At 41.2% G+C, this 22,100-nt stretch overlaps 1 protein-coding gene across 2 annotated transcripts in view; it reads right to left on the bottom strand.

Moving 5' to 3' along the window:
• LOC124711252 (glycogen [starch] synthase) overlaps positions 1-22,100 on the bottom strand; it is a 128,803-nt gene that overhangs the window by 15,583 nt on the left and 91,120 nt on the right. For both annotated transcript variants that reach the window (XR_007005448.1, XM_047241222.1), the window contains exons 10-11: positions 18,343-18,517; positions 9,777-9,988 (exon numbers count right to left, since the gene is read on the bottom strand). Coding sequence is in view for 1 of the 2 variants with exons in the window: in XM_047241222.1 (XP_047097178.1) it covers positions 9,777-9,988; positions 18,343-18,517 (387 nt within the window). In the remaining variant the exon portion in view is untranslated. The remainder of the gene's footprint in view (positions 1-9,776; positions 9,989-18,342; positions 18,518-22,100) is intronic.

Here is a 22,100-nt window from a genome sequence, read left to right as displayed (position 1 = left end):
ATTTGTTCAGATGCACAGACGGATATGGTAATACATGCACTTTCCCGAGCAAACTGACAACAAAACGTATGCAACTATCCATGTGGACAAATGCAGTAAAATGCTCCCAACTTTCTGTGTGGGCAGATGCTACAAAATGCCTTTCATTCAAACAATTGTAGTCACCATCCAATGCAACACTTCGTTTGAGAGGGCAGTGCCTCCAACATCAGCATTGGCACTGGAAAAAAGTCTGATAAAGAGGATTAAATTTCATCTATTTATACATGACAAAAAATTTGTACAGCCTGTAGTTTTCGTATATAGTTTCAAAAATATCCTGTCCAAAATATGGAGTGAGAGGGAACGAACACATTTCAATCCAGGGAGAACCTGCATTGTGGGAAACACAAATTTCTGAAACTTGTGAAATGTAAGAAAAGTTTGAAAAGGCATTGTTGGCCAAATTTTGGTCAAACAGGATTCAGGAGCTCTCACTAGAACAAGCCTATTCACCAAAACTTTAGGATTATAAGCAAGGGGCACTCCGAAATTACTTTCAATGATATAGCAATAAGACTCTTTATTGGGGTGAGCCAATCTCCAATAGAGATGTTATTACATTTTTGAAGGCAAGACTGTCTCACAATATAAAGGAGAAATTGATAAACATGTCAAAGTGACACAGACCAGTTTATGTCTGTGCTCAATTCTACAGACTTAACAGAAGAGGATTTAAAGCACAGTAGCAAGCATAATAATGGCAATTTGTCACTATCTAAGCATGACAAAAGGAACCATTCGCCACATAACAATGGGAATGGTAAATGAAAAATGATTACAATAATAATAATAATAATAATAATGATAATAATCATAATAATAATAGATCACGTAATGGATATAGTAATAATGGCAACAACCAGTCATTTAATAGGAAGAGATGACATGAGGATAGGAATCACTAGCTCAAATAAGAATCCAAAATTGAAAAACTCTAAGCAAGGAGGTTATTCTGCTCCATGGAGTAGTAATCCACAACCTATCCAGAATAACAGTCAAGCTTCCTAATGGATTAAATCTACAGGCACCTCAGTGGAACAATGGCAATCAAGGCCATACATATTGCACATGAGGAGTACTGCATACTGCAGCATCACTTCCAAACTTTAATAAGACCTCCAGGCATGCTACAGCAAGTTTTGCACAATACGGTCCCCTACATAAAAACCGCACACAGACTGCCTGTGTCCTACCAGGCGAGAAGGTTGTCTCCTAGACACTCCGCCATTGCTAAAGCGGAATTCGACACAATATTGCAAGAAGCCATTATCTGACCTTCCAGCAGTCCACGGGTGTCTGCGCTACATTTATACCCAAAAAGGGAGGAGCCCGTCATGCGAGTGATTACAGAGTGCTCAACTCGTGAACCGTGCCTAGTCTCTACCCACAGTCACTATTAAGAGCCACGTGCTGCATACAGCCACCATATTCAGTATTGCAGAGTGTGCCAAGGCATATACCTAGATTCTCATGCCAACAGAGGACACTCTCAAGACTGTAATTATGATGCTACTTGGGTTTACAACCTTTGGGCTACGTAATGCTGCATAAAATTGGCAGCAGCTCATTGACTGTCTTGTTCAAGCTGACCTTTTGTTTAGCCTCTTTGGACAACATCTTAGCACATTCCTAGCCCAAGGATCAACATCGCCAGCACCTGAGAGAAGTTTTTGAGCATTTTAGAAAGTACAGCATGGCATTGAACACACAGAAATGTGTGTTTAGACAACCTGAATTTTAATTCCTAAGTCACTGAATATCTTGAGCAGGCTCATGGCGAGTCACTGAGAAGGTTGAATCCACATTGCAGCTGCCTAAGCTGTCTACAGTAAAAGAGCTACACATGTACTTGGGAATGCTCAACTTCTACCAATGGCATTTACTAATTTACTACACACTGCAAAACAACTCCATCCATGGGAGGGTTCAAATGGTTCAAATGGCTCTGAGCACTATGGGACTTAACAGCTTCTGGTCATCGGTCCCCTAGAACTTAGAACTACTTAAACCTAACTAAACTAAGGACATTAAACACATCCATGCCCGAGGCAGGATTCGAACCTGGACAGTAGTGGTCGCGCTGTTCCAAACTGAAGTGCCTAGAACCGCTTGGCCACACCGGCTGGCTTATGGGTGGGCAATGCATTTTTTGCACAAGCCATTACCTTCCTAGCAGAGTTGGAGAACATACAATTGGGAACTTTTAGCCATATATTAAGCAAACAGGCAATTCCAACCACAGGTTGAGGCAAAAAATTCACGATATACACCAAGCACAGGCCCTTAACATGCGCTTTCAAGAAAAATGGCAATACTTGCTCCCTGCAGCAGTACAGCCAATTGGAATTCATTAGCCATTCCAGTACAGACATTTGCCAGATATCAGGCATCACTAACGTGGTTGCAGATTCACTCTCAAGTGGTGAGTGTCTCATGGCCTAGGACATGGCACTTGCCAATGCACAAGAAGAAGAACTGAAGCCCACCATACTGAATGATGAGACTGCGGCACTTAAGATACAGCTAATCAACATGCCTGGCAAGAACATTAAATTGTATTGTGAGGTGTCACACGGCAGATCACTTCCTTTTGTCCCTATTGCATTTTACAGGCTGACATTCGTGGCTTTAAACAATCGTCGTCACTCTGGAGTCCGGTCAACATTCGAGGTGGTATCTTAATGGTTCGTGCAACCAGGCTATAGAGAGCCTGCCACGAATGGACAAGAACTTGCCAGCATTACCAGCTTGTCACATTTATCCCTGATTGGAGAGTTCCCAGACACTTCTTCACACTTCACAAACATTTACACTGATGTGGCAGGACCATTTCCTGCCAGCGTTCTATATTCACAATAACTGAGGGATATATGTAATGGCCTGAGTCAGTACCTACAGATATCATCTCTGCAAAAACTCTAGTTACTGCTTTCATGTCGAGCTGACTGGCAATGACCGGCTGTCTGTTCCATATCACTGCTGACAGAGGCAGAAAGTTCGAGTCAGACTTGTTCACACAGTTGGCAAAGCTCTGTGGCTATGTCCATCACATGACAACCAGTTATCATCTGGCCAGCAACAGAATGGTGGCATATCAGTTCTGGATGCTGAAGACTGCACTAATTTGTTTGCACTGCTCACAGTCTTACTGGGCCCAAGAGCCATGTACAAACTAGATTTTTTTTTTTTTTTTTTTTTTTTTTTTTTTTTTGTGGTTTTTAGGGCGCAAAACTTCTATGGTCATTAGCGCCCAGCCCGTGACGTAGAAAACAGGAAAAAAACGAAATTTAAAATCAGCAGCAATGGGAACAAGGTCATAAAATTTGAGAAACTAAAGGCAGAAGGAATGCTTAAAAATCCACTATAGAAAGGGGTTGGTTGTCCCCCAAAAAAAAGCTTCAAATGACTGACGTCATTTCACTGTCACTAATAAACTGTAGAACGCGGTCAGCTGAGCGCGTGTCATCTGCTAAAATCGACGCTAGATCAGGCGATAGCTGTAGACGGGAGCGTAACGGATTAAAATAGGGGCATTCAATTAAAAGGTGTCTGACCGTCCACAGCTGAGAGCAGTGGGGACAGAGTGGGGGAGGATCACCGCTTAAAAGATGTCGATGACTAAAAAGACAGTGCCCTATCCGGAGTCTAGCTAAAATTACCTCCTCCCGACGACGCGTTCGGGAGGAAGAGGTCCAAGCGCAAGGAAGGGCTTTCACTTCCCGCAATTTATTATGGGGAAGTGTTGACCATTGTGCATGCCATAAATGAGCAACTTGGCGACATAAACCGCTCCGTAGATCGGTAAACGGAAGAGACTTAATAGCTGCCCGAGGAAGAGAGACTGCAGCCTTGGCCGCTATATCAGCCGCCTCATTTCCACAGATACCAGCGTGTCCCGGGAGCCAGAGGAACGCCACTGAGACGCCCCCCAGGTGGAGCAAGCGCAGACAGTCCTGAATCCGGTGGACCAGAGGGTGCACAGGGTAAAGAGCTTGGAGACTTAGGAGAGAGCTGAGAGAATCTGAGCAGATTACGTACTGTATCCGCTGATGGCGGCGGATGTAGTGGACAGCCTGGAGAATAGCGTAAAGCTCCACAGTATAAACCGAACACTGGTCGGGAAGCCGAAAGTGATTTGGGGTGTCGCCAACAATATAGGCACTCCCAACACCTAACGATGTTTTCGAGCCGTCGGTGTAAACAAATGTGGCTTCCGTCATTTGTGCACATAGAGCAGCAAATGCCCGACGATAAACAAGTGTAGGGGTACCATCCTTGGGAAATTGACATAGGTCTCTGAGCAAGTCGATCCGGGGATGGAGCCAAGGCGGTGCTGTACCCCAAGTTGTCAAGAAGGTCTTAGGAAAGCGGAAGGAAAGAGAATGGAGCAGTTGACGGAAGCGGACTCCCGGGGGTAGTAGGGAGGAGGAGCGGCCTGCACACCCGACATCAAAGGAGGCGTCGAAAAAAAGGTCATGGGCTGGATTAGCAGGCATGGAAGACAGATGGCTAGCATAACGACTCAGAAGGACTGCCCGCCGATTGGACAGCGGAGGTTCAGCAGTCTCAGCATAAAGGCTTTCCACAGGGCTGGTGTAAAAAGCTCCAGACACCAAACGTAATCCACGGTGGTGGATAGAGTCGAGACGCCGAAGAATAGACGGCCGAGCAGAGGAGTAGACTATGCTTCCATAATCCAATTTCGAGCGCACTAAGGCGCGATAGAGGCGGAGAAGGACCACTCGGTCCGCTCCCCAAGAGGTACCATTCAGGACACGGAGGGTGTTAAGGGAACGCAGACAGCGAGCCGAAAGATAGGAAACGTGGGAGGACCAGCACAGTTTTCTGTCAAACATAAGACCCAAGAATTTAGCGACGTCGGAAAACGGAAGGTTGACAGGACCTAGATGTAAGGAGGGCGGAAGAAACTCCTTACGTCGCCAAAAATTAACACAAACGGTCTTACTGGGAGAAAAACGGAAGCCGGTTTCGATGCACCACGAGTGGAGGCGATCGAGACATCCTTGAAGACGTCGTTCAAGAAGGCTGGTCCGTTGAGAGCTGTAGTAGATCGCAAAATCGTCCACAAAGAGGGAGCCCGAGACATCAGGAAGGAGACAATCCATAATTGGATTAATGGCGATGGCAAACAGTACAACACTCAGCACGGAGCCCTGGGGTACCCCGTTTTCTTGGAAGAAAGTATGGGAGAGAGTAGTGTTCACCCGCACCCTAAATGTGCGCTTTGCCATAAATTCGCGAAGAAAAAGGGGCAGCCGGCCTCGAAAGCCCCAAGAGAACAGTGTGCGGAGGATGCCTGTCCTCCAACAGGTATCGTATGCTCTCTCCAGATCAAAAAATATTGCTACCGTTTGGCGTGTCCGGAGGAAATTGTTCATGATATAAGTGGAGAGAGCAACAAGATGGTCAATGGCAGAACGATGCTGTCGGAATCCGCATTGGGCTGGTGTTAAAAGACTGCGGGATTCCAGCCACCAAGCTAAACGGTAATTCACCATATGCTCCAAAACCTTACAGACACTACTCGTGAGAGAAATGGGGCGATAGCTAGAGGGGAGATGTTTGTCCTTTCCAGGTTTCGGAACGGGAACGACAATAGCTTCCCGCCATCGCCTGGGAAAGGTACTGTCGGTCCAAATTCGATTATAAAGGCGAAGGAGGTAACGCAGGCTATGGGTTGATAAATGCAGCAACATTTGGACATGGATACCATCCGGTCCTGGGGCGGAGGAGCGAGAAGAAGAGAGTGCATGTTGGAGTTCGCGCATGGAGAAAACAGTATTGTAGCTTTCGCGATTTTGAGAGGAGAAAGCAAGATATCGCACTTCCGCTGCACGTTTCTTCGGGAGAAACGCTGGCGGGTAATTTGAAGAGCTCGAAATCTCAGCAAAGTGCTGACCCAATGAGTTAGAAATTGCGACGGGGTCCACTAATGTATCATGCGCGACAGTGAGCCCAGAGACCGGGGGAGAAACTAGGCGCGCCTGAGAACCGTCGAAGCCGACTCCAAACTTCCGAGGAGGGAGTGAAGGTGTTAAATGAGCTAATAAAGAATTTCCAGCTTGCCTTCTTGCTATCGCGGATGATGCGACGGCATCGTGCACGGAGCTGCTTATAGCGGATACAGTTGGCCAAAGTTGGATGGTGACGGAAAATGCGAAGAGCACGTCGCCGCTCACGTATTGCGTCACGGCATGCCTCGTTCCACCAAGGAACTGGGGGGCGCCGGGGCAATTCGGAGGTGCGTGGTATTGAACGTTCCGCAGCTGTGAGAATAATGTCGGTAACATGTGTGACCTCATCGAAGACGCTGGGAAAGCGACGGTCATCGAATGTCGCTAGAGACGAAAAAAGTGTCCAATCGGCTTGGGCAAACTTCCAGCGTCGCGAGCGCATATATGGCAGTTGAGGCTGCAGTCTAAGAACACATGGAAAGTGGTCACTCGAGTGTGTATCATCAAGGGCGAACCATTCGAAGTGCCGAGCTAGCGGAACAGTACCGACCGCAAGGTCCAAATGAGATAAATTTGTCGTGGAGGCAGACAAAAATTTGGGGACCCCAGTGTTGAGGCAGACTAGATCCGCTTGGTGGAAGACGTCAGTGTTACTAAGTAGTTATGTGGTCAGAAAAGGAAGAAACAAGAACAGAGACTACATTAGTACAATGTCACACATAATTGATAGAAGAGTGAACAGCTTCATCCTTAAAAAATATCACGAGTTTGTCACACCGATATATTATTTTACCACCACCACAAAACCCCTTCCTCTGTCTGACCACATAAAAGAAGGTTCCTATGATATGCGTGTTTTGTTTCTTTACATTTACAAAGTCATTAAGGATGTTTCATAAACAAAAGGAAGGGAAATGCATATGGCATAGAAACAAACAGTTGTTTTTTATTTAAGTACATAGATGGACGTCATATCCAAAAAGTAGTAATAATTTAAAGATGTGAACTTTACTTAGCATATTATCAGACAAACTGCTTTTGCGTGCATATATTTTTATAAAATCACTGGAGATGGTGAAACAATTTTGTCTAGTTCAATATCCTATGTCAACAAGTATTTCAGCCATACTGCAAATATCAGATTCTTGACTAATTACTTTTGCTATGTTTTTAGCCTCTGGTGATGTGAATGTTAATTCGTATTACATCTGTGAGGTGAGTGTAGTATTTTTAAATTACTCTTCATAAAAAATTACATTTTTTAAGGAAGTGTAAGGTTAATATTTAGTATTTAGGTCTATTAAATATTCCATTCCCAACCTTTACATTCTCTGAATTTGTTCTGAACCAAAATTATTTCTTCTTGTTACAGTGTCCTGTATTTTCAGAATTCCTATTACACAATTCTGATTGAATGAGTAGATTCTATCAGTAACATAGTCCTGCTTTAACCGTTATTAGGCAGCTTATTGCAGTAGTTTTCATTTTCATTACTCTCATATTGTTCTGTAACTATAGTTTCAGATATCGTTGTAATATCAAACAATACAAATCATTTAACTCAAATTTTGGCAGCACATGTTTGACTGTTGTGAGTTCTTTGTCCTGTAAGCAATTTCATTTATGGCAGAAATTTACATGTGGTCTAAAAAACTGGTCTGGCTAAATTTTCAGGACACAGCTTTCAAATACTGAAGAAGACAATATGTTACATGGACATGCATTCGTAAGCACTTTATTTCCATGTTAAAACTAATTTTACAACTCTGCATAGTAAATTAATCATGGGTTTACACAGGAATAGAATGTACCAGCATATCACATTGAACTCTTTCTTTTTTTTTTTTTTACACAAAATGTTCATAGCGCAGTTTGGCACTGGTACGTACGTCAACTTGTCACATTAAATCATAGAAGAGCTGACAGATCCTCTTAGTATTGTGTACAGTTTTGCAGCGTTCCAGAACTATGGCTCTAAGACACACTGGATCTCATACCTTGGTTTGATGCGCATGAGCTTCCAAATGCCCCACAAATCTAAGTCTTGTGTTCTGATCCAGAGAATGAGAATATGGAAGCCACAAAACTGGGCCACCTTCTGTTCTCCATCCATCACAGAATGTCATGTAGTGCCAATGGACATGTAGATATAAATCTACATTTATATTCTAAGTCACCTCATGCTGTACGTGGTCGAGAGAACTTATAGTACCACTACGATCCTCACCCCCCCCCCCCCCCCCCCCCCCCCCATTTCGTTTGCGAATGGCACGATGGAAAGAACGATTGTTGGTGAACCACTGTGTGAGCTCAGATTCCTCTCTGACTGCCTCACTGTATACATATATGGGAGGAGGAAGTAATATGCTCTCCAGCTATTTCCAGAATGTATGCTCTCAGAATTTCAATGCTAATGCACAACAACTGTCTCATTGCAACTGCCACCAGAATTTGTTGAACATCTCCACAACATTTTCACACTGACTTAAAGAAGCCAATGACAGAATATGCCACACTTCATTGGATTGTCTGTCTCTTCTATTAACCCTTCCTGGTTATGTCCCTAGGCCTATGAGCTATACTTAAGAATTGTGAAAGAAGTGTCTTTTTCACCACTTCACTGCTACAAAACTCAGCTAGCCTTTTCCTACTGCAAATTATGGATAAAGCTCAACAGGCGGATTCCATACCACTAGATTTCATACAGTATTTGACATTGTGTTGCACTGTCAACTGTCAATGAAGATATGATCATACATAATAGATTCCCAGATGTGTGAGTGGCTCTAAGACTTCTTAAGCAATAGAACCCAGTACATTGCATTTGGTGCTGAGTGTTCATCAGAGACAACAGTATCGTCAAGAGTGCCCCACGGAAGTTAGACAAGAGCTGTTTTTTTTCTGTAAACATGAATGATCAGGTAGATGGGATACGCAGCAGTCTCCAACTGTTTGCTCATGATGTTGCTCATGATGATGGGTGGTGGTGGTGATGGCAACGATGATGATAGTGACGACGAAGTGTACAGGAAGGAGTCAAAGTCGGGTCACTGTAGAAGAATACAAGATGATGGACTAAATTTCTAGTTGGTGTGATGAATAGCAGGTAGCTTTAAATGTAGAAAAATGTAAGTTAATGAAGAAGAGTACAAAAAAGCAAACCCACAATGTTAGAATATAGCATTAGTACTGTGCTGCTCGACACAGTCATGTTGATCAAATATCTAGATGTAACACTGCAAAGCGATATGAAATGGAACTAGAAAGTCAGGCTGGTAGCAGGGAAGGTGCATGGTTGACCAATTTATAGGGAGAATTTTGGGAAAGTGTAGCTCAACCATAATTGAATGGTCATGTAAGGATTGCTGTAATAAAGGCAAATGGTCGACTGATTGACACTTAACACTCTCAAATGTAATTCTGAGTTAGAAGTATACATACCCAGTTATGCTTTGTTAACCATCTTGCAAAACTAATCACTTTCAAACACAATTAATCTGGGGGGGGGGGGGGAGGAGGGGGGAGGGGGGACGCTCAAAATTCTGTGGGGAAATCCACCCCCAGTCTCCCTTACTATATGCAGCATGGAATTAACTCGCCACCTTTCCTACTTAATACCTTAATAATTGTGCCACTTCATTCCATGCTGACACCTACTACCACAAGTGCTTTTTATCTGTATTTGATCATTGTTCCATAGTGGGGAATTTTGTAGTATGAAATTGTCCACTATATCAGTGTTTGATTTAGAATACTCACTATTCCGAGATTTCTCCAGTCGAGTAGATCACTCAGTCGTTCTGTTCGGTTTCGCTGAATGATTCGCTGTCTTCGATTCAGTCGTGCAAAATCATACATGTAGCTTGCCAATTGCTGCACAGAGCCTTCAAGAGATATATAGCGCCTATCTACAACATAAATACCATAGCTCATGGGGTCTGCGATGTGTTCCTGCATGAAGCAGCCAAAACCTGGAATGAAAAATGGAAGCTGTAAAACACCTGTACAGAAAGTTGTGTTTTTTTAACACAAAAATCCCTAGAGAAAAAGATCAAGGAAACAACCATACTCTTCACATTGGAAGGTGGAAAAATCAGCTACAGTCAGTTCCATAACAATAGTGTTTGCAAGTCTGTGAGTGTAAGAACTTCTCAAGGTATTTGATTTACCTCTACAGTTCCTATATTTTACAGCATGATGTGCAACTTTATCAGTAATTCAACAGACAGCACCGATTCTGTTATGTTCGACAATACAAGATATATTGCAGTGATTATCATTCTGCAGTGATTATTATTCTGCAGAGAAACTGTGTGGCAAATGTTCACAATTAATAGATGTTATGAACTGTAGTAACCAGTATTTGCCCCAGATGATTCAGTAAGATACAACTGAAAAAGAAAAAGTTTCAGCACTGAATGAAAAGAGAAATTCTGAAACACAAATTACTTAATCCACAGTGGAGGTAAGGTACATGTCAATCAGGTTGAAATTAAATATGTTAGTAAACAAGTCCTTTCACCCAGCTTACTTTATTAAGATATATCATGGTGCATAATTTTTGTAGAACTACTGTCTTAAATATACAGTAATTTATCAGTGAGTCATATTTTTCACACAATTATTTTGAAAATACAGAAAAAGAATGTGGAAATGAAACAGCATTGGAGGAAAAGCAGAGATCATGTAAAAGAAGTGAATAATAGTACTAGAGATTATGTGGGATGTCTACAACAGATAAACTGATTACAAAAAGTAGTTAACTAGACAATTGTGCCCAGAGGACAGCCGATGCTGACTGTCCGTGTGGTCATCCTCTGCTATACAGTGCCATTTGGATGCAGTATGGAGGGATGTGGGGTGAGCACCCCACACTCCTGACTGCCAACAGTTTTTATAGACCTCGGAGCCGCTGCTCCTCACTCAAACAGCTGTTTGATAGCCTCAAGAGACTGAGTTCTCCCCATTCCAGTCCTACCAGTGTAGAAAAATCCCTGATAGTACTGCCCTACAGTCAGACACAGTGACCACTCAGCTATGGAAGTAGGCATATATTAATTACAAAGCAAAAATTAATTTTACAAACAACGAGTGATTGCAGCTGGAAGAAATTGTTGACAGGTGAACGTAAAGTCTGTGAAAGGGGAGGGGGGGGGGGGGGGCAGTGTTGAGGGAAGTAGGATTTAGTATCTGCCTCAAAGAAGAAGCAAAACACACACAATAAATATTTAATTGATGATACATATAAACATATTATTAGGCAGCAATTTATGGAATATTATTAACGATACAAGGAAATATCATCTTTGCAAAAACTTCATACCCTTCCTCTCACAGAGCTGCACTTTCAGGTTAGCAACAGAACAGAAAAACTGTTCTGTGTATTGGTTTTGGTTTTAAAAAGTTCCAGAATTACAAAGGCATTATGTGCAGATGAGATAATGTAGTCACATAAAAAGCACATCACATTAGATTTTTTTATGAAAAAAAAAATGAAACTTCAGAATTAAAGTGACCAGTTGCTTGTTTAGAAAAACCATGGATTCAAACACGTTATACTATGAATAAATGATAGCTATGTGATGTTTAGAGAAACCATGGATTCATACACATTATACTATGAATAAATGATGTCAAAGGGACTGTGTGTGAAGAGTATTGTCAAACAATAGTTTCCAGTCAATGTTTCACTGTTGTAAATGCAGGCTGTGATGGGAGTTCTGTTCTGTATTCACTACTTCTAAATGACTGCAACAACAGAGCTCTGAAATGGATATAAAAAAAAATTAAAATATTTAGACACAAGCTTCTAGTATTAATCAAAGAGCAACAACTCCATTCTGTTAGTTCCACTGACAAAATTTTGCAAGAAAATGGTTTCCTCCTACTGATGCTGTTCCACCTAGACCTAAATCATATAAAACTCTACTGGAATCTTAAGAAGAATAAATACATAGTTGGAATCTTACAGCACCTCACTCTCCCACTTGAAAAAATAACAGCCAATACTTTTGTTGTTAATAAATAAACATCTTGTTTAATCCTACCTGGCGGAAGTCCCTCAAAGTGACATCAGTTCTGCAACTTGTGCCACAGTTTCACTGCTTCCATATTCGAGCAGCTTTTCAGTTAACCACAAAAGGCTGACTGGAGCTTCGAAAGACATTTTCACCAGGTAAAAATTACACTGGGAATAAAATCCGGAACCTCCATGTTACTTGCCAAACACACTAACCACAAGCCTGTGCAGTCAGCACTTTTGCTATTGTAACATCACACGACAATAAAGGTTGTATGTCATGTCAAACAAATATGTGAAAATCACCGGAGGAGAGATACTTTGACAAGGAAACAAAAAATAATAAAATCAGTTGGGATAGATTTGAAACTAATGCTGTCATCTTCAACTGAAACAGGAGATGACGAATCGACAAACACAGCTAAGGAAGAAGTGACATCACTGCGGGAGTTAGTTTTAGGTATACTGTCACCTCAATGTTGTGAGCAACTGAGATAAGATATCCTATACTGCTTTGTGTTGTTCTTCTGAATAGGTGCTTCATTCAGTGGCACTTACAGTTATGTAGTACTTATGTCACAGTGCTCACTTTTAAAGCTACAGGAGTGTCCGCTGTTGTTACCTCCCCTCCATGCTTCTCAGGTAATAAGAGCACATAAATCTATGATGTGGACAACTGGACAGAAATAGGTTATGGTAGATCTAGGCTAGGTATAAAATAATAGTTTGGTAATGAATTCTTCCATCACATCTCGGTAGAAGCATTACATGTAGGAATGAGAAGCAAACCATGTTTTGTTCCACTAGTTGTACTGATATTTCTGAAACAAAATGCATGTGGAAGAGGTTCTTATTCAATTATTTGAAAACTGACATTGTAACTGTCTAATGATCTGAAGTGAAAAACTTCACACCAGATGCGATTCCACTACATAGATAAGAAAGATGATGATGTTCGGTTTTGTTGGGCACTCAAATGCGCGGTCATCAGCGCCCAAACAAAGTCCCAATTTTTCACACCGTCCAATTAAGCCACTGTCATGAATGATGACGACGATGATGATGACACAAACACCCAGTCCCCAGTCAGAGAAAATTCCCAACTCGGCCGGGAATCGAACACGGGACCCCGTGATTCAGAGAAGATAAGAAAGAGAAGCTATGAATTACAATTTGTCACTCAGGCAGTTTAGGGGTAAAGGCAACAGCTCACCAGATAGTAGAGGCTCTGAGTCATTGACAGGCACACAAGCTAGACTGTAAACTTTACTAGCTTTCAGACAGATCCTTTCTTGAGCCAAGGAACACTTATGAAGGGCTTCAGAGGTAAGTTATACATCCTGCCCACACTAACACCATTGTGCAACAAGAGTGGTGCACAGTCAGAAGAGAACACACATTCTGCACTTCCTGTACAGACAGTTCTGCTGTCGCATGGATGAGAGGTGCATCAGTGTGTGGGATGGAAATGGCCATGCAGTGGGAAACACACTACAAAGTTGAAGTACATGGGACAGTACAATTCTTGTGGACAAAAAGTCTAAGCTGCACACAGATTCACAGCGAAATTCTGATGCTACATAGATAAATAATGATGTCACATCCAGCCATAGCAAAATGGTGCTGACAATTTGATCGAGGCTGCTCAGATGCAGATGACTCATCGGGGAGGAAAGACGTCGATATCAATCACAGACAACAATGTGTACGCGATTGAGGAACCCAGTCGCAGCAATCACAGACTTTTCCAATGGTGAGGACATTCACGCGGCAGTTTTCCAATCACTTCGTAATTGAGGACCAGATTTTTATCATTGAGGACCTGAATTATTGGTACAATATTCTGACCACTGTTAACAGAGACTTTCTATGTTGAGAAAGTAGTGTTTCATATCTGTGTCACTTCTGAACTGTAGTGCACAATCCAATAGTAGTCACTTGGTGTGCATGCCTTGAATAAGGTTTTTTCTGAAAGCTAGAAAATTTTGCAGTCTGGCTTGTGTCTGTTGACAACTCAACACCTCTACTATCCAGAAAGATGTTATCCATACCCTTAAGGTATTCGCATTCTGCCAGAACTTTTCATACCAAATTTGTCACTTGTGTTGAATGTGGATAGCTATTTTGTTTGAGCTATATATTTAATATTAGAAGAATAGCTGATAACTAGAATGGTGGTGTATATTGCAATATACTTGACACGCCTAAAATATTTGAAGAGCTTAGATCAGCTTTAATACTGTTAAACTGAATAATAGAATATATATTGTCTTGGTAGTGTTAATGATGAAGTCATGGCTTGCATTGCCACTAATGGAGAAATATAACTAAAAGAAGCAGCAGCAACAACAACAACAAAAAAGAGTTCAGAATTACTGGAACCTGATCACAGACAATAATCGTATGTGGTGGGTTGAAACAGGTCATCCCCATCAGAAATGGTGTCCTGGAATGAACACTACACATCATAAGTCATCGCTGGCATATGTTTGAGGATGCAGTGCCGTATTTACTCGAATCTAAGCAGCACTTTTTAACTGGTTTTTGTAATCCAAAAGGACCACCTGCGGCTTATAATCGAGTGCAAAGTAAGTGGAAGTTGTGAAAAATGTTGGTAGGTGCCGCCACAATTAACTTCTGCCGTCGAATATATGTAGCACTACACAGGCATGCTTTGCAGGCACAAAGATAAATACTGGCGCCAAAACCTCTGCGTCAGTGAATAAAAAGAAAAAAAGGTGGAAGACGAGCTTTTTTTTCTCTGCCCCGAGTTTCGACCACTGCATTTTCATACATTGTCCAACGAGGTAAATACAAATTCCGTATTGCTCATACTCGAATGTAGCAGAATTTCAATGTACTACGAAAATCCGACTGGCAAGACTGTTTGGGATGTTTGTCAATATGGCCAACTCTACGTTCTGAATTCTTTCCTACCTGTGAGAAGAGATGGTTCCTAATAGGAACTTTTATGAATTGTGAATCACATGCATTATTCTCTTCACCAGAAGAATAATACGAACATAAACATTTTGCCATGTATTCTTTCGTGTTTGCTGCTATCTCATTTAAATCCTGTCTGCCTAATAAACTACGAAACTAGAGTGAGACAACAGCAAATGCGGAAGAATATACATACCATGTCATGTTTATATTCATATTATTCTTATGCCTAATAGTGATACAGTCAGAAATGAAGTATGGCAATTGACTAGATTTTTAAATCTAAGGTGACTAATTTCTGTGCAGAATGTAATGTACTAAAGAGGCGTCTGCAAAGATTTTCAAATGGGGAAAAATTTTCGCTAAACTCTCGTTCAGATCATCATCTCTCATATGCAGTCTATTATTTGGTTCTTGTTTATCATTATCAAAGAAAGCAGAAGTATAAGTAACAACAAATAGCAGTCTCTTGCCATTGTTTCACTAATGATTCCTCCTCCTCCCCCCCCCCCCCCCTCTCTCTCTCTCTCTCTCTCTCTCTCTCTCTCTCTCTCTCTCTCTCTTATTGTAAGCGGCGGTAGTGTGCACAAAAGCAAGCCATGCCACGAGCAGTGACTCATTATCAGAATGCGACAAACAATGCAGGACACAGTACAGTAATGCATTTTCAGCTTAGAGTGACGTAAACCCCTATAACAAAGAGAACGGCACTTATCAGGTCAAAGAAAAAATAAGCAATCAATTCAAACCAGACGAAGCACGTGAAAAAGGCAGGGTACCCGTATAAATACGGACAGAGTGCCTGACGCATAGCAATGGCTACCTGGTAAAGCTTAACTGCTAAGCTTACGGCTCGAACCAAAGTACTATAGCTGTATCGTCATTCATTCGACCTAAATTGTGTCTCATATTACAATGGACCAACTTTGTTTCGATTTGGAGATGCGGCCTAAAACTTCTCTCTCCCCTGAATTTCGAGTCTCAAATTTCACGTGCGGCTTAGATTTGAGTGCGGCTTAGATTCGAGTAAATACGGTAAATGCTGGGATAACATGGCAATTGAAAGTAAGCTACATAAAGTACTATTAAAGTCATACAAACCAACATGACTGTATTAAAGGAACTAGAAGCAACTTGAAGTCATTATGAAACAAAGCAAATGAGGTAATATGTTGTGAAAATAAAGGTGGTGGTGGTGGTGGTGGTGGTGGTGGTGGTGGTGATACAGTGATGATGTCAAAACACTGGAAAAAGGGAACAAAAATTAGAGGAAAAGTCTTTACACCAAAATGCATAGCTGATCACTTATTAGGGAGCAACTTTGAAATCAAACAATCTTGAAATCAAACAGTACATAGAGTTCCACAACCGGCATACATCAGTGACATAAAAAACACATTAAAAGTGTCCACAACAAAATTGTGGCTACTATTGATCCAGGAAAGTGAACTTGATGCTTTGTGAGATTAAGTTCTTTGACTAGGGTAGTTCTGTTCCACTATTTGCTTGCATGTAGCTTGATAGTGTATGTTCGTATCAATAAAAATATGTATCAAAATGTTCTGTTGGTTTCATATGTTTATCATCATCAAATCAGGAGCAGAAACCCACAAAATAACTAGATCAAAAAGAAGTATAAGACAAATAGTTTAATTTTGTGAAAGAGGCAACTAAATGGACAAACAGAAACCATCTGAAATTGACAGGCATCACACAAGAAGATGCCCAGAACAAGGAAATTTTTCAATCAAAATTTTAACAATAGCATGATTAGCAGGAGAGAAAACCCAAAATGAAGGCCAGGACAACTTTGAAGTGGGGTAATAACTCACAGCAAAAGAATTAAAGACATGGGCACACAGAAAGGCCACCCAATGTTTCGAAGTGTTCTGTGAAATCCTAAATGGGAAAATACAGTCAAGATTATTCTTTACTTACAAGTATAACACACTTGATAGTAATCTCAAACAATAAAAACTCCAGGTTCACATACCAACAATATAAGAGAAAGGACAGATTGCTATTCAATGTAAAGATGACACACTGATTTGCTGGCAGGCGCAAGCAATAAAAAGGCTTATGATTTACATTTGGCCAAAGCCTTCTTCAGAAAAGAAACACACATTCATTCATAAAAGCAAGCACACCTCACGCACATGAATGCAATCTCCAGCAGTTTGGACTCGCCTGTCTAAAAATTAATGTGTCATCTTTATGGTGATTAGCAATTTACCTCTTTCCTTTGCTTTGTTGATAGTAACCACACACAACCACAGGAGATTTAGTGGACAACACTGACAACACTGTGTAGAGCATCGAAATGAATTTTTCCTCCTCCTTTTCTGGATCCTGTCTATTGCATTTCTGTACTTTTTCTTACTACATTCACCAAAATGATTATAGGTGTTACATTGTTACAACATGTTATGAAATTTTTTGAGGGCTGAATCAATTATTTCCTTTATTTGAGCAACAGGCTCTCTAATCAATCACTGCCTGAATAAAATTCGTAAATTACAGTGTTATACATAGCAGTTGGGATTATATTTACTGGTGACAAAAACACCCAAACACCAGTGATGGGACCCGCATAAAGACTTAACAGTGTTCACTGGGCATCAGTAGCAAGAATGGTCACCACAAAGGCATGGAGAGCTAAATAAACAAACAGGAAAGTTGTGTGTTTCATAACTTAGATGACGTGAATGTACTGCCATTTCTTATAAAGGTGGTATAATCACCTAATAAACAGAGTGAACACACAGAGGAGTTGGCACTCACATTTATGAGAATTTTTCATAAACCCTCGAAAGAAATTTATATGGTGTTGTAATTGTTTAATCCCCTCACTCATTTTGCCCAGAATACTTCATCAGCTATATTCCTCAATTTACTACTTGCTTTCTGCAATCAATCAATGTATAATTTTCAACATACAATGCATCATCCTCACTTGCCCAGTAATGCTTTAGAATTACATTTCTTCAGAACATATATACTAACTGGATTACAAAGTAACAAGTAACGTGCACAAGGCCACACATTCTTTGTGGTAGTACAAATATCATCTTTGTGCCACATTTCCCGAAGTCTTCATTAGTCCACACACATGTATACATTGCAAGAAAATTGCGTTAGTCATCATCTGCTACAAAAATCGTGTTAAATTAACTACACATATATAATTATTCAATGTGTCAAATTGTTTACAGTAATGATCCTCATGATCACAACATAAATTTTTCCTAAATCTGGTCTACTTAATTACTCTCTCTTCAAACTAAGAAATACTCACCACTACCATTACAAATTAATAAACTATTAATAACTTAGAAATTGTGAGACTTATTATGATGTCATTACCTGAGAGATTTGTGGTAATAGATGGTATTCCCATAACTGTACACTCTGCTGGTGTGTAACCCCACGGCTCGTAGTAGCTCGGAAACACTCCAAGGTGACAACCACGCACAAACTCTTCATAATCGAGACCGAACAGTGGATTGGTGGAGGACATAAACTCTGGATGAAAAACAATCTGCAAAGAAGCACAATGCTCTTAGTCACACAGTTGCAGCTTCTCTCAATATTTACTTCTGCTTAAATAGGCTTCATATGACAAAATGATGAAATGAAAATAGTGGAATCTTATTCACAACATTGTGCAGATTTTACAAATATTAGATAGTAAGGGATGTATTTGGATCAGGAAATTGAGGAGGCAAGAGAGAATGTTGTCATAACTGAAGACTAGTAACCTTAATATTTTTACACAGAAATGGGGATTACAAGAATAATATAAAACAAAATAAAAATTATCTGTAAAAAGCTATAAAATTCCAAAACATAAGTTTTACACTTTTCCAAACAGTAAACCACACTGACACCCTGTAACATTACTCACTGTCACTCTCCTTGGCAATAATGTTCCTTCATCAAGAGCAGGCATTGCCTGCAGGGGGAGCAACTGTTAAAACTAAGTTTTTGAAAACAGCCAGAAGTCACACTTCGTATTTACAAGGTGTATCCACTACGTAAGTTCCATTTGGTTATATAAAACAAACATGTACAGATACAGAAAAAATATTTATTGCACAAAAAATCTACAACTTTTAGACTACTTCTCTACATAGCTTCCGAAATTTTGTAGGCACTTGTCATAGTGTGGCACAAGTTTTTGTATGCCTTCTTCATAGAAGGTTGCTGTCTGTGTATTCAACCATGTGGTAACATGTTCTTTCAGCCTGTCTTCATCCTTGAAGTGTTGATCACCAATGATAGATTTTAGGTGTAAGAAGAGATGAAAGTCGCTAGAAACAAGGTCCAGGTTGTACGGAGGATGATTAAACGCATCCCAGTGAAATTCCCATACAAGGAGTTTGGCCACATTCGCCATGTGAGGCCAGGCATTATCATGGGGAAAAAAAAAAAAAAAAAAAAAAAAAAAAAAAAAAAAAAAAAAAAAAAAAAAAAAAAACACCTTTTGACAGTAATCCTTGCCGCTTTTTCTGTATTGCATGGCGTAATTTCTTAATGCTCTTGCAGTAACCACGTGGTAAGAAATCAATCAGCAGAATGCTTTTTCTGTCCCAAAAAAATGGTGCACATGACTTCTCAAGGTGTCAAGATTTGCTTAGGCTTAACCTTCATTGGGGATGAAGTGTGCCTCCATTCCATTGATTGCCATTTTGTTTCAGGGGTGTCGTATGATACCTAAGTTTCATCTCACATGACCATCTGAGAAAGAAAACTGTCGCCTTCTTCACTGTAGCATATCAAAAACTGAAGTGCACTGTCCATCCATTGTTTATTTTTGTGTTGTTCAGTAAGAATTTTGGGTACCCCAATGTGAGCAAAGTTTCCAAAATATCAGTTTTTCAGTAACAATTTAATGAATTAGTGATTGTGAGATTTGCGTAACTTCCATAGTAAGGGCACTAAGTGTAAACTTACAGTTGTGCTTAGTCTTCTCTTCAACTGTGTGAACCAGTTCATCAGCAACCATAAATGGGCATCCACTTTGTTCTTCATCATGCACTTTATCATATCCATCATTGAACAGTCTGACCCATCTTCTAACCATTGAATCACTCATAGCAATTTGTCTGTAAACCTTGCAGATTTTCCAATGAATTTCCTTTGGTTTAACTTTCTTTGTATTTAGAAAATGAATCATAGATATGATTTCATGAACGGCAGCATTTTCAATTACGGCTGACATTATAAAGAAGCACTACAAAGCACACGTCAGCAGCAGGGATCTAAAAATGGCGTACATGTCTTCTCATTGATTCAGAGTAGCTGCCACACATGCATGGTACTGCGATCATAGCACTGCCACGGATAGAAATAAAAACAGAACTTACTCTGTGGAGGACCCTCGTATTTTTGACCAAGTTTTACTCTTCAAACGAACAAGAGCACCATCAGAATATACAGTTTAAAGTTGACTGACAGCTCTAAAGATTAAACTGTCTGTATTATAGTACTTAAACTTAGGTTTAAAGTACAGCGGTGAATGATGACATTGTCAGTGCCATGTTTCCAGGTGACATACAGTAAATGGTAAAGGAAGTTGCTCTACCTGCTGTCTCAGGACACTAAATGCAGGCTGGTAATTCTCAGACACAGAGGCTCGAACATAATGAAAAGAAAAGTGTCCAGCAGCAGCGTCTGTACCAGTGTAGACATGACTATTCACAGAGATACCATTACAACAGTGGTGCACTGGTGTCCACAGAGGCATTGAATCTTTTCCTGAAACTGTGAAGGAGGGGTACACAGTCCAACAGTAGCACCATACCGCTCCCAGCAGTCTTCTTCGTATCATTTTATGAGGAATGGCAGTGGGCATGGAGCCACTTAAAGGCAGTGAGGTGCTCCATCAATAGTTGTGTCTTATGGCCCACCTGTGATCTCTAATGGCAATTGTAGGAGTCCACCAAGGTGTGATGCCGAGGAATGGGTGATCGCTGAATCAGCTGCCGATAGAATTGCTGCAGCCCTGCTCCGAAGAGCCGCACTGATACCTCCACACTGCTAGGTGCCAGGGGTGATGGCAGTGATGACAGCATCCCAATCAGCTTTGGAGAGAGCCCATTTGGGTGGACACCCAGGGAAGTGACACCAAGGGAGGGTCAAAATGACTACTGTTGCACAGGTAGTTGTGGATGGATGAGAAAAGACCTAGGCTGCAAACGGCAAGGTCAATAGCCAAATAAGACCTATATGCCACACTGAAGTGTGTGGGAACATCAGTACTCAAGAAGCAAAGATAGATGTCTACAAGCATGTTCAGCATGTTCAAACAGAAGCCAGAACATATGGGCAAACACCACCCAATGCTCTTTCATAGTCAGTGTAATTCTTAACATAATCACAATAGCCATGGAGGATGGGGATCACTTGGCTGGGAAACAAGTTTTCTGGAGGGTGAATGCAAAAAAATGGTAAGCGCGCAAAAGATATCAGAGCTCAGCCAAGTGACAAACAGATGCTACAGTTCCACTGTAGGATCACACAGTCAGTATCTTGTGGAGATATAAAGGTACCAAAAAGGCAGGTCATGCTTTACTGCCACCTGCTGCCACTGGTTGTGAAGGTACCCTATCAATACACATTTGTTCCAAAGCAGGGTGTGTGGAAGGTTCAGGGCCACAGGGGCCACCAGGAACGCTGTCTTGCCAGAAGAGGTTGCATGAGGGACATCACAATCTCTCATTTTTTTGGAGGACTCCTTTTTATCTTCTTGTCTTTAGAAGATTTAGACTTCTACAGTGGTCGGTCCTGCCCCAGATTCTGGGACACTGGAGGTATGCGAAGACTTACAACCTACAACTTGTGGCTCCTTCAGCCACCAGATGGCATCCAGTTTCAGGTCAGCAAATTCCTGGGGAGGGAGTGTTCTGTGCAACTCCTTCCTGATAAGGGGCACCTGAGGAGGGCATTGCTTCTCCAGCTGGGGGTTGGGGACTGACGCCCCACCTAATAGGGAGTCAACACTCCCAAAAAGGGGTGAGAGGGAGGAAGCAATAGGAGGAGAGTCCCCTACCACCAGGGGAGCAGGTGCAGTTGGACAAACCCGACGGCCAGATGTAGAAAGTATAAATTTGAAAACTGAA

This window comes from Schistocerca piceifrons, chromosome 8, assembly GCF_021461385.2.
Source record: "Schistocerca piceifrons isolate TAMUIC-IGC-003096 chromosome 8, iqSchPice1.1, whole genome shotgun sequence".
Lineage (NCBI taxonomy): Eukaryota > Metazoa > Arthropoda > Insecta > Orthoptera > Acrididae > Schistocerca > Schistocerca piceifrons.
The sequence above is the reverse complement of the archived record's forward strand: the minus strand, read 5'-3'. Positions and strand labels throughout refer to the sequence as shown.